Below are 13,881 nucleotides of genomic sequence, written 5' to 3' on the forward strand. Positions count from 1 at the left end.
ACACCACCTGGACAACATACACAACCCTGACTTCGTGAAATGCCCCAGCAGATAAATACTGTAATTGAACTGCCCCCACATTTTTGTCACTCTGCCTATGACAGTAGCAGTATTGCAATAAGGATGTTTTCCAATGGTTGAGCAGAGACCTGTAAGTTTATAGGCTGGCCACCATTAGTTGGTAGCAGTTTGCTACCAAATGAAATTATGAGAAGATTTTCCTTTTCTTTAACAAGGTCTTGAAAGAACTTGTGTACCTAAATGAACAGACTTTTCCATTTCACATAAGAAAAGCAAGAAAAAGAAAAGCCAACCTAAGTAAAAACCTTAACATTTCATCTCACTACAGCCTATACCCATATATGCACACATATATTTATAGACCATCCTTAAACCAACGGGCCATCTAGAGGAAATTTATTTTAGCAACCAAATCTAATTTCAGCTGTGCTGATTATTTCCAGGGTGGCTAAACATTTGGAACTTCATACAAGGAGAAAACATTTTCTCCTCATCAAGTCATAGCTCTTTGAGGAGTTGTACATAATACTATTAGCTGGGTGCCAATTCTTTGCATAATCTTTCCTTGGCTAAAGTGTTTCTGTTTCAAGCAGATCTGTTACTCAGTACAGACAGTCTACTGCATTTCACTAATGCCCAAACTCAGCACGATCTCTGGTTATTCTCTGCTTTCCTTAAAGCACCCAGGTTTTATGACAATTTTACAACTTCAGAAGAGTTATTTAACAACTGAACCTGCAACCTTTTCATTAGGCTCCTTTTTTTTCCCCTCCATAAGAGGCATAGTTATAAAGATGACAGATCCAAATTATTGCCTTTGATATCCACTACATAGCAGTTTTGGGGATATACAGAATGCTCTAAAATTCAGACTTTTTTCCACTGTTTCATTCCTTTCCCATTTGAATTTCACAAGCTGAGCTCAAAACTAACATCTGCCTGGATAGTTCCTTTACACAGAGGTGCTGTCAGGTGGTGGAGCTATTTGAACTAGCATATTTTAATTTGTTTAAATGACAATAAAGGTATCCTGGGCAATTAATAAAACCAATGTATAAAAAAAAGGATGGTGAGGCAAATGAACAGTTTAGACAGAAGTGAAAAGGAAACTGTGAAAAAAAAAAAGTGTTGAGAGTGATTTGCACAAGCTACACTGGAAGGCTTTGCATTACATGATGGCGACAAAACAACCTGCTTAGCGCTTCCTTCTGTAATGCCCACAACGATACACTCTTTCCACACTACCTCAATATATTCGGGCAATGACATTCAGCCCCATATTCCTGCAAAAAAAAAATTGCAAATGTCTTGTTGCTTCCTGTACATTCATTATTAGAATTCAAATGTATTGCCAACACATGGCATTGCCAACATATTAGCAATAAATGGCTTCTCCACTAAGTCCTAATAAAAATCGCATTCAGAAACAAGTTATCAACAGCCAGGGAGTTTAAAGCCTGTACAACTGCTAGCTATACATTGATTTGTACCACTATAGCTAAACTACTGTCTCTAACTGATTTAAGAAAAGATTTAAGTGGACAAAAACAACTTAAACACAAGTTTATATTTACCATTTGCATTTACTTCATTTGAACACCTTACATTCATCACCTGAGCTTCCCAGAATCAACTGTGTCCTAATGCTTTCTTTTCAAACAGATTTAACTTAGTCAGAAGTACTGTATATTAAATTATACATAAATTATATGTAGTTACCAAAAAGCCAACAAAAAACAACACTTTCTAGGCTGTCTACTGGAATTATTATTTTCAAACCATTTCTAGGCATGCAACAAGGGTTACTCTCTCACGATACCCACTACTGATATAAAGGCATTGCTTCTATTCTGTAGTAGAGTATCGTGAGCAGCTTTCTAGCAGACAATAGCACATCTCTCACCTGTCCTACCATCATCTGAAGAAAACAGTATCAGTTAGACGAAGCACTTGGATACCACATAACATTGTAAAATGAAAAGGACTAAAAGAACAGACAAGACAAAAGAGGACACTATAAGCAGGATTTCTACGGAAAAAGTGGAATTATCATGTAATTTTGAAAAATGAGATTAAAGTTCTCTAATGTATGTTAAATTGTTTACATTTTGTTTTTTCTAGGTTGGTCTAAAGACCAAATGATGACAATTGCATTTTGGTAATCACCACTGAGATGGATCTTTAATATTCTTTTTTTCATACGAAGTAATATTCTGCCTTTTCTAAATTAGAAAAAAGTGTTGTATTTTTGGAAGGATCTAGAACACATGGAAAGAACAATTAGCATCTATTTGCAATACACCCCAAAACACAAGACTGACAAGACAGAACAGGTAGGGTACATGGCACACTTCATTAGAGCACTACATAATTTTTAAATTATATCTGTCAAAAGACATCACTACAACTTATAAACTTTGTATGCAGAGATCACAGTAAGCAGCAAACCACAGCAGCAACAGGATAACACGGAAAAGCACAGCAAACTACTATAATACCCACATGAAAGCGAAAAACTAGGGGAAGAGCTGGTTAACTACCCTGTTTCACATGAAACTACAGAAGTCATTTTTGTTTCCCCTATACCTTCTGCCATCACTACAGCCCTGCTCCACTTCTCCATCTGTGAAACAAAATAGTTGTCAGTAATCTAAGAGCAGTAGCATCTGCACCAAAGCCAGAGTCATCAGTTTCTAATCTGGCAGGCTGCAGGGGACAACACAGTCTTTTAGCTAAGAATTAATTTCTCACTACCCCTCTACATCAGCAGCAAAAATCTCCACTGAAGCATTTCAAATAGCAGAGGGGAAAAAGGCAAGAGCCCAATACAACCACAGACCTAAACAAACTGCAAAAAATTTGCATTTAACTGTCTTTTCATCACACTCCAAGTTAAATTTTATGAAGTATTCTACAAAAAATAAGTGAGTGAATTGCCAAGACAGTCATTTTGCCAAGTGACATATGTCAGATAAAGAAAACATACATGTATGACAAACTTCAGAGATTCATTTGTACATTTTAGTGAGAGGACAGCTCTATTGCTGAAACGCCTGGGCATTTAATTTCTTTCCCATTTATTACAGAATTCTATAAATGAAAAACATCTATTAGAAGAAACTGTTAACTGTTACATAGAGGAACATCCTTTTCTATCTCCTTGCACCTTCCAGGAAGTGAATGCCATGGAAAAGACACATGATAATTTGACTTTAACCTTTGATATCTTCACTTGCCTAAAGATCAAGGGATCAGAAATCACATCCAGTGTCACATAATATTAGGGACTGAAGTTACATTTAAAACTAATGCAGCAAACTAAACTTAGTATCTAGCAATTAAACAGGCAATGCCTTCCTCAGGCAAAAGAAAACATTATTAGGAAGGTTACTTTTAACCCCCTTCCAAAAAGCAGCTCTACTGCCTTCACGCACCTTGAGAGAAACAAGTCGAAAGAAATTACACACCACAGTGTGTAAACAGACAAAAACAGGTTAATGGACCCAAAGTTATAACACATTTCTTTTTCGTCCTACTTAAACCTTCAAAAAGAAACTTAAGCACACTGAATCTGTAGTATATGTAGCACTCTTGCTCTCCTATGTACATCACTATGTATAATGGCAATAAGAGCCTCATTTTACAGTAACTGTAAAAGTTCATGAGTTCCAAAAAAGGAGTGAGGAAAAGAAAGCTTGGCGTATGCTGAAAGGAGTTATTCTGAAGTTTTATTCTCGTAGAACAAGAACTTACAAAGCTTGCTTCTTTTTCCATTGCTTTCCCCAAAGTGATCAGGTTACTTCTAATCAGTCACATACTCAAAGCAAAGCATCACCTTTTACCTTTGGATTTATTTCATCTCAGCTAGCTCCATGGTACAGCTACCTATCAAAAGCCTGCTCCAAAAGAAAAATAATAATAATAAAAACACTAGAATATGGAAAGAAAAAAATAACACTGTATACAGGGCAATAACCAGTTCCACAGGAGACGCCTGCCTCCTTGTGGCTCAACTAACTGTAAATTAGATTTCTCCAATTCATTCCATTACACCCAGTAAATCTGGTGGGCTAAGAAAGTAACAAGCTTCTAGCTCAAGGTGTTTTGGGGGCTTAGTTTTTGGTTGGTTGGGGTTTTGGGTTGGTTGTTGGGTTTTTTTGGGGGGGAGGGAGGGGTGAAATTGATGAAAAAGAAACACGTTCATAACTTTACGAAGCAGTGGCAAAAGTTATCCATCTCTTTTTACTGAAAGATTGCTGTCTAGAGGAGGCGGCTAAAAGCAAAATAGTGTGGGAGGGGACAGAGGTCCAACTTGAAGATGACTGACATTCTTTACATGGCAACAAAAGCAAAAACCTGTCAGCACTCTGGCACCTAAATGTAGAAGGTTCCAAACCTTGGCTCATCTGCAGCTTAACCTAGCAGGCCTCTCTTGATGCCTTTGCTTTCAAAGGTAAATCCCCTTTCTGCCCACAACTCTCCTTCAGGGTACGCCTAGGAGGACTGCACTCTCCGCAGGGATGAAGTATTTGGTGCTTTCAACAAGATGCAGACATTCTTCTGTCCTGCCTCAAGGGCTCAATTACAGGGGCTACTTTCTTAATACCTAAAAGTTCTTCAGAAAACAGCTGGGGTTTTCGGCTAGTTGTTTTTTTTGTTTTTTCCAACCCAGTCACTCCGTTGTGCAAGAGCTTAGTGGTTAAAGAAATCAAAACCTGTGTGACAAATACAAAAATTCAAATTCACACCAGTCTTAGGAGGGGATCACATCATCAGGATGACTTTGGCGTCGGATGGTATGAGTAGCTTCCGTTTACGCAAGTCTGAGGCATAGCATATGAACCACTCTTGCTATGGGTTAGGAAATTCATCCACAAAAAGAAGGAAAGTGCCAGTCTCCACTCCAAAGGCTTTTTAATATAAAATACATTAAGTGAACACAAAAGTACTCCACATTTTTCACTGGAGAGAAGGAAAAAAGAAGGAAAAGAAAAAAAAAATACATTGCCCCCTCCAAGCACATTTTGAATGAAAGGCTTCAACTCTACCCTTTTCTTCTTTTCGAAAAAAAAAAAAAAGATTGACACACCCTAAAGCCTGGATGTGGAAGATGTAATTTCTTTCTACTACAGTTCTTATGCCTAGGTCCAGGATGAGAAGCTTTGCACTTCTCTATATTTTCTCTTATTATTATTTACACAGTTACCAATGAGACAGCTTCTACCCGTTCATGCTTGTTTAGCTCCTACCAGGCCAGAGCACGGCACACAGGGCTATGGATTCTCCTACTGTTGCCAGGGGCCAAAAACTTGAGCGAAGCTGCACCTTACACTGCAATATCTAAAGAGCTCCATAGATCTCATTAGAAAGGTTGCAAATGGAGAATCGAAATAAGTAAAAGTTTACATTAACTCTGTCACTACTCTAATAAAGAAAGCAAGGAGAAAAAAAAATAAACCAAAAATCACTCTTTCCTCTTACTCAGGACTGGCTGCTGTACCACACAAGTCCAGCATGTCTGGATAACACACTAGGTCTGTGTTTGGGGAAAAAAAAAAAAATCATCCTTACGGAAAAAAAACATTGTTTGTACAACCAGGTCTGTAATTAACATGCAAATTACTTAAACAAATTAAGAACTATCCCCTCCCGGTTTTTGTAATTTTATAGACTGAACATGGCAGAGACTTCAATTTATTAAAAGTCAAGTTCTGTAAGCAACTCTGTTTCCATTACATGGAAATAGTGGGCAAGTAATAAGGACTACATGAAGTCACACACACCCAGAAATTTACTACAGCAGGTTTTCTGCTTGTACATTTAAGACAGTTCGTGGTTTTGCTTTATACCAGGGTCTGACACTAAGTTAATAAGCCTTTTATTGAGATTCAAAAGCTATTACATTACACACATCTTGCTCTACTTGCATTTGCTAACCTATGCTGAGGCCTAAGATTAAATTTTGCGCTTCACTGACAGAAAATAGAATCCTAAATCACCAATCCACACATAATTGTTAATTTCCCTATTTGTTTCTTGTGGTCACAGTACCTATTTTCTTCCTTACCACAGACTTACTTTAAACTTTCATATTTTTAAACCTAGCACTGAGCTCCAACTCAGGCCTATGAAATGTCTCATTTTCTTTAAATTATCCTTACTAAACTCTCCCTATTACCTAGACTAGTAAGGTTTACTAAATTTTATACAGAATAACAAACTATACTATCAAAGCAAGTATCATGGTCACAGGCCTCTTGAAACCATAATAAAAGCTCCTACTAATATCAATAGTAAACAGCAGAAGGTTATAGTAGATTAAGTACCAGACTCATACTCAGAATATCTTGTTTCTTTTCTATTTTATTCTCACCTAGTCTTCTAGATGACCTTGGGTAAATCACTATCCTCACACTGCAGTTTCCCCAGCAGTAAAAATTAATTGAACAGAGTTGCGAATCTGCCTGGAAACCCCAAATGAAACACACCATAAGAATTAAAAACGTATTTCCCTGTCCGCAGATATATTTGCCTGCGTAGATTTTCTTTATCCCATTACACATCAGCAACAGTGTAAGACTGCTTTTACTTTCTAAATACACTCTAGTGGTTCTTCAAGAAAGGGTTTACACTACTGCCTTACTTTTTATCACATGCTTGATCTATTTCTGCTACCTATCTACTTTGCGGGACAAAGATTTTGTATTTAGCAATACACACTTAACACTCACTTTAATACATTACATCAAAAGCTGCTGTTGAACACATTCCTAAGCTACAAGGCGAAAGTAGAACAGGACACATCCGAACAGAGAGCCAATTATCGTCAAGAAGCAACTCACTTTCTAGACCCTTGCTCACATAAGTAATCTTCTAAATAATCATGCAAGTATTTGCTTCCACAACCTGCCACAGGAACCTGTCATCAGCAGATTTTTACTGAAAATACATGCATTAATGAACCAAACTGCATCGATGCAATACAAAAAGATTCCTCTTCTTACACAGCGCTAGACTCAATAAACACTACTTTTCATTTAACAGGAGACTAACATTTATTAGCAAAGAACACTGCCTAACTGCGGAGCACTTTGCTCACTTGCTTTCTTCCCACTTCTGGGTTTGTTTGGGGGTTTTTTTTGAAAAATTATGCTATTATGAGGTGCCTTTTCACCTTTCCTATTCCAAAATATAAGGCTTAAACAAGAGTTTCTAAAAGCTCTTGGTTTTGCTAGTGTTGGGGGGGGCGGGTGGAAAGTCCACCAAAAAAAACCAAAAAAGCACTTATTCATAATTAATTTTTCTAAACAGAGTTAGCATATAAAGTTGCCATTTCCCACATCATGCCATAAAAAACGTGCTGTGATTGACAAAAACGTGAACTATGATGAACTTAACTCCCAGCTGTTTTCCTGATCAATGAATTACTACAACACACTGAAAAATGGACTTAATAAGTTGATGGGCAGAATAAAGAAAAATTATTCTGTACTGTCAATAGACAACTTCTTGAGCCTTACTAACGGAGCCGATTTAACAAAAAAAAAAAAAAAAAAAAGAAGAAGACGGACCTTCCACACCGCAGATGTGAAACGTGACAAATCCAGCTATTTCCCGAAATATTGCAAAACCGATCAGAAAAGGGTGTCTCGCAGGCGTAGCGACGAGAGAGGAAATCACCGTGCATCCGAGAGAGAAACCGCGTTCGCGGCTCGGATCCCCGCGCACTCCCGGGCAGGGAACACGAGCCCCGGCGGCTCCGGTGCGGGCGGGGGAAGGACGGGGCAGCCGCTCCGTGCCGGGAGCGCAGCCCCGGCCCCGCCGCGGCCCGCCCCGCTCTCCCCTCCCACACCAACTTCCCCCGGGCCGGGACGTGGCCGGCCGCAGTTGGGCAGGGAGCGACGTGACGAGGCTGAAACCGGTCTGAAGTCCACAAAGAAGCCATCTGCCTCCGGGAAACGGGCTGGGGGGGGAAGGAGAAGCCCGGGGGAGCTTCACCCCGCCTGCAAACGAGCGCCTCCCCGCCGCCCCCGCCCCGAGGACCGGGCAGCGCCGCCCCGAGCCGCCCCGCCGCCGGGGCACGGAGCGGGCGCACCTTCCCCGCCTGCCCCGCGCTGTCTCCGGGCTGGGTTCTTACCTTCCTCCCGCCGCCGCCGCCGGCCAGCGCGGCGCTGCCGCCCGAGTACATGTAGTAGGCGATGCCCAGCACCCAGAGGAAGGCGAAGCAGAGCAGCAGCCGAGACCTGCGCCGCATCCTCCCTCCCGCGCCGCCGCCAGGCCACCAGGAAACGGCCAGCAGCAGCAGCCTCCGCTCCTGCCGCCGCCGCCGCGCAGGGTCAGGGGGCAGAGGGCGAACGCCCGCCCCCCGACCAATCCCGCGCCGCCCGGCCCCACGGGGGGCGGAGCGGGGCGGGGCGGGGCCACCGGCGTCGCCATGGCTGCAGCACGCCGGGCCACCGCCCCCTCCCGCCTGGGCCGAGGGCGGCGCGCCCCCCGCGGCGGCGGGACGGCCCGACCCCGCCCGCCCCTCCCGCCCGCCCGCGGCCGGCCCGGCCGGCCCCGCCCTGCCGGCCGCCGCGATCCCCAGCGCCTGCCCGAGGGGCGCGCGCTGCCGCCGCCCGGTGAGGCGGGTGCCGCGCCTCGCGGCCAACGGCCGGGCGGTGAGGGGCAACGGCGGGGCCGCCCCGCGCTGCGCCTGCCGAGGGGCGGGCGGGGACAGTAGCCGGCCCGCGCCCGGAGCGGCGGCCAGCGGGTGCCGCGGGGCGGTGGGGTTTCGGAGCTGCTCGGGGAGCCCGGCCCGCCGCCTCCCACCCCCGCCTGCCTCCGGCCGAACGTGTCTGTGGCCGCACGTCTGCGGGCTGGGGCACGGGCAGCGCCGGGAGCGGCACCTCTGACGTGCGGGGTGGTGCCGGCTGCGGCTGCACCCCGTCCAGCGCTCTCTCCATGCTGCACCACTGGTGGGTTGAGCGCGCCTCAGCCCATATCGGCTGGTTATACAGACACCCCAGGTGCACGGAAGCTCCGGGCTGGCCACCAGAAGTCGTTTCTGTGTCACCCTGGTGTTCCCACTGAGCAGCGGGGAACGGAGAACACGCCTTGTGAAGGTGGTGTCCTCGCGGTCACTTGGGGCAGGCAGTGCGGCTGGTCTTCATTAAACCTCAAAGGTGAGAAAACAAAGTCATGTTGGATGATGTCCGGTGTTCTCTGCACGACGGGTATCCACATCTCATTTGATAAGTCTCTGCCTTACATTATTTAAGAGCTTCTTCTGTGGCCTTGTGGGAGACATCGAGGTCCTGACAACGCCACCCTCCCACTGAGGCCACGCACCTGCTCCCCTCACCCTTCTGAGGTCACTGCATTACTCGGGTAGCGGTGCCCAGTCTGGAAGCACGGTTGCCCCCACACAGGCCTAAGGGGACTTCCAGAGGACTGCCCGGATCTTCCCAGGTTGACCCAAGTGGGCTTCTACTCTTAGAAGCTGGTCTGTAGTTATGAGGTCATGGCCTGGTAAAATTACCTTTCTTTCTGCTTACCCAGTTCCACCCTTAAACACCCCGGGACAGACGCTACACTGCTGCTAGCCCGCAGTGTGTTTCACTGACGTGCATGCACACTTCATGCTGCCCTTTTTCCACACCACTGACTTTCCTCTTGTCCAGCATTTGCTGCTGTCTCATTCCACTCTGAGACGTCAAAAAATGAGAGCACAAAACTAAGAAGAGACACATTCCCTAGCAATTAAAAAGCACCTCTATTTCAGAGCCACGGTATCCACTCAAAGCAGAACATTCCTGGTTTTTAAAGGTTTTCTCTGTCATCTCATAGCTTTTTTTTTAATATGCTGGTTTACTGCTGCCCATTCTGACTGCACTGCACATTTCTGTGCTCCTTCTGTCTATACCTATGTCAGACCTCTGCCAGTCCAGCCACACCGATGGCTACAGAGCCTCTGTAGAAGACTGCTTCACCAAGCTGTGCCAGGTTCTGGCAGGGGTCTGGCAGAAATTCTGTTGCATGAGCAGGGAAAGATCCAGCCGCTGAAAGAAGTGGCATCAAAAGCTCACCTGCTCACCAGCACAGTCACTCCGCTGACAGTCTTGTCAAGAAGTTGATTCATGTCAGCGTTGGCGCTGCCTGGGCAGAAGTTGTCTGGCATGCAAAGATTTCAGTGAATAACTGCATACCCTCCCAGCTGCCAGAGCCCTGATGGAGAGACAGGATGGGTGAAAAGACAAAGGAAGAAACCCCAAATAAGCATTTGGATAGGGAGTGTAAAATAGAGATCTCTTTCTTCACATAAAATGACTCCTTCAATAAGCCCAGCGTTATGATTCTTGTTTTTGGAAGGAGCTGGAGAGAGACACCCAATTTGTGCAGAATACAAGTTTTGGAATCAAATAACTGGCATCTATTGAAGTGAGGTACACTGGAGAGCATGGGCTGCCAGGAGACACACGCATGTTCTGGATGAGAATTTTTGATTTATCCGAAGTGCGTTTGATGCAAGTGAGAGCAGTTCCTGCAAAAGCACTGATTGTGCCTGTGTCTGAAAAGACACACACACACCACCTCAGAGGCTAGAGTTCAATTAACAATATTTTCTGTGTAATTCAGAGCAGTCTCAGCAGCCCAAGATTGTGAACATGGTGATAAACTCCTGCCACTTAAGCTCTACCATCCGCTAGAAGGGGGATGAAGGAGGAGCTTCCCTGCTGCTGGGGTATTCCTTCGCTGGGCAGATCTGCTGAGGGAGAGGGTGCTGTACGTGATGTGCTTCCCCACAGAAAACATCACATACTTGCATGTATAAAGTGCCCAATTCTGGAGCCATGATCCCATTTAACCTTGCAAAATCTGTAGGCCACTTACTCTTAAACACCTTGCAAAGCCTACAGATCTTTTCTTGCCTTTTTCATAGTCTAAAGGATCTTGAGACAGTCTTCAAAGGTCTCCCTGAAGCCCCAGGTATTTCCACTGATTTTAGCAACGTGCTTAGATAGATTTTTCCCTTTCCAGCAAAATTAGCCGGCCATGCATGTACAGAAAATCCTTCTGTAGCTGCACACTCCACAAGCTTACTGAAATAATCCACTGCACATGCTCAAACACAGTTTTCAAAGGTTTATAACTCAGTCAAATCAAAACTAATTTCTTCTCGAACAAGCAAATACATGTCTACTTCAAGGAAGGCTGCTTCCATGTCAGAGTTCATTTTTCAGCCTTCTGCTGATAAAGTTACAGAAATGCTCAAAAAATGCTGTAAGAAACTATTTAGCTTGAGAAACACTTTTTTTTTTGTTTTCACTCCCCTGATATTCTGAACTGGCTGAATCAGTTTTATTCAAATCTTTCCAAAAGATTCACATTTGGACAAAGTCCCAATCTGGCAGATTTCATCCTGAATCATTTATATTTCACAGACCACAGAAAACACAGAGATTTGGAATGTAAAATGTTACATCGCTTTAACTCGAGGAAAAGCTGCCTGTTCTATTACAACGTATTTGCGTGCACATACCTCTTTGCCTCAAAAGTCCTAATGCATTTAGTCAGTGAAGCAAAACTGAAAAAAACCCACTTCAATTAAAGCAAAGAATTCAAGAGAAATGCAAGATATTTTAAATGCTTTTTTCCAGTGCATTTCAAAAGAAAATATTAGCATTTTTTAAGAGCAGCATTGCTAGAATGATTCACAGAATATAAATGCTTCTGTACCAACCACAGTCCTTTAAACAAAAGAGAGATCAAGCACGTGAGAGTACAAATAGGAGGGAAATTTGCAGAAGGAATCATCAAAACTTTACCTTTGATCTCTAAAGCAGACACCTAGATTCGATGGGCCAAATTTTGGTCTAGTTAGCTAGGGTGTAAACCAGAGGGAACTTCACCAAATTTATTTGAGAGCAGGTATAAAACCAGACACAACTCTGACCAGAGTCTAATTCAAAGTATTAGTGTTCATCTTCTTGTAACTAAAGAGTACAAAAGTTGCTTATCCTTTTCTGGAGTTAAATGACCTAGTCAGAGGCGAATTAATCTTCCGACTGTGCAAATGGAAAGTAGTCCTCACCTTTAGGAATAAGTGAGTCAGTCCCTTACTCATGCAAGCAACCTTATCCTTGCAAAGACAGGAAGGAGGATTTTCAGATCAGGTCTAAACCACAGAAAGTAATTTTTAAAATTTTTAAAAGGCCGAAAGTCCAATCAAGATGCCTGAACTCCTTTGACACGCGGAAGCTAGTATGTTGCTGATCCAGTTCAGATTACATTCTTTCAAAACTATGCAGCTATGTCAGAAAGTATAGCATTTCTCCTCTCTCAAGAGAGAGGTTACTCATTAGCCTAATGCAAGATGGTTTATAACATAGAAATCACACATTGATGTGAAATTTTAAATACATCTGTACAGGACATAGGTTTGTTAATGCTTTGAGAGCTTGAGCTGAGTACTCAGCCCGAGCCGAGTTTGTGTTTGTAGTGCAAGAATTGTATTTGTAATGAAAGATCCTGATCTTACAAACGTTTATGCAAATGTTTAACTTCATTCAGTGCGTATTCCCATTGGAGTCAGTCAGACGACTCAGATGTTTAAAATTATACGCTCATGGCTGAGTACTTGCAGGATTAAAGGTTAAGTGCAGCTAGCAGGTCTGAAAAATCTATGTGGGTGTTTTGCAATTCCTCACTGCACAGTGGTAACAATGAGAAACAGACTACCTCCTCAGCTAAAGACTTGGGAGTCAACATGTCCTTTCCCATCTGTTTAGATGCCAAGAACTATGTTTGTTTAATTTTTTAGCACAGTTTCTGATGCTACCCAGAGTAGGCAGACATGCTGGCAATAGCATTTGAAAGTGGCTCACTTCCAGAAAATCTTGTTACCCTCCAAGAGTATTTTTTGAGCTGTTAAAACCCCAAGCCACAAATATTGTATCATGCACATTTTACCTTGAAAATAGTGTGTCACCCTGCCTGACTTGTACAGGGTTTGCCACGCAAGGCCTGAATGCCTTCAGGCCTTTTAGAACTAAAGCTCTCTTGCCCTAGACTTTAATATCAAGAAGATAGTATCTTCACTTTTAAAGCATAAAGCAATGGCTATTTCCTCTGATAGCAGTTTTATATGCTATTTCCCCATTAGAGATCGATCAACACATTACATCATGAGATACAGATATTGTAAACGCTGCATTTTCTCACAAAGATTTGCGGTATCAGCTTAAGCCCTTGTGCTTCCAAGTCAAATTATCCAAATCTGGAAGCCTTTCCTCTCTATTAAATAAAGTTTAAGGTTCAACATTCCTTGGAGTTGCTCAGTTCTACAAAGAGAGGAAACAGATTCTTTTCCTATGGGTGGTGAAGCCAAAGAAAGAACAACTCAGCCTTTGGTTGGCCTCCCACTAAAGATGGCAGAAGCCAGTACAAACTGCAGTCCCATTGCCAACTATTCTTCCCAAACTGAGTCACTTAGTGTGTTGGACTGAACTTCAGCAGCACAAAACAAACCTCTTGTGGCATTCTGTAGGCTGATGATCAGATTTCAAAATGTGATACGGCTCAGAAGCATCTCTTATAGGAGAGTGATGATAGATGAAAGAGAGAATCGGCTGTGGAGAGAGAATTGCTGAAACAATGACCTCACCTTTGATTGAGGTAATTTGATCCCCTTTCATTGCATTTATCTGAATTCTGAGGGTCATGCTGGATTCTTCATAGCTGCCAGGAGTGGTAAAGACTGATGATCTATGGTCTGAGACAGGGCAGGAAATTCCATCCTTTCCTCTCAAGCAAGACTATGTTGCAGTGGTGTGCAGCTGTAGTACTGTAAGTCATTTGAAGCTAAGGTTAAACACTATG

The 13,881-nt window shown here is 43.3% G+C and overlaps 1 protein-coding gene across 1 annotated transcript in view; it reads right to left on the bottom strand.

The window, feature by feature from the left end:
• The window catches only part of GALNT2 (polypeptide N-acetylgalactosaminyltransferase 2), a 92,150-nt gene extending 83,819 nt beyond the window's left edge, over positions 1–8,331 (bottom strand). Inside the window, exon 1 of the mRNA XM_065631163.1 lies at positions 8,159–8,331. Coding sequence (XP_065487235.1) covers positions 8,159–8,275 — 117 coding nt within the window. The 5' untranslated portion in view covers positions 8,276–8,331. The remainder of the gene's footprint in view (positions 1–8,158) is intronic.
• Between the last annotated feature and the right edge of the window lie 5,550 nt (positions 8,332–13,881).

The sequence above is a fragment of the Caloenas nicobarica genome, chromosome 3, assembly GCF_036013445.1.
Source record: "Caloenas nicobarica isolate bCalNic1 chromosome 3, bCalNic1.hap1, whole genome shotgun sequence".
NCBI lineage: Eukaryota > Metazoa > Chordata > Aves > Columbiformes > Columbidae > Caloenas > Caloenas nicobarica.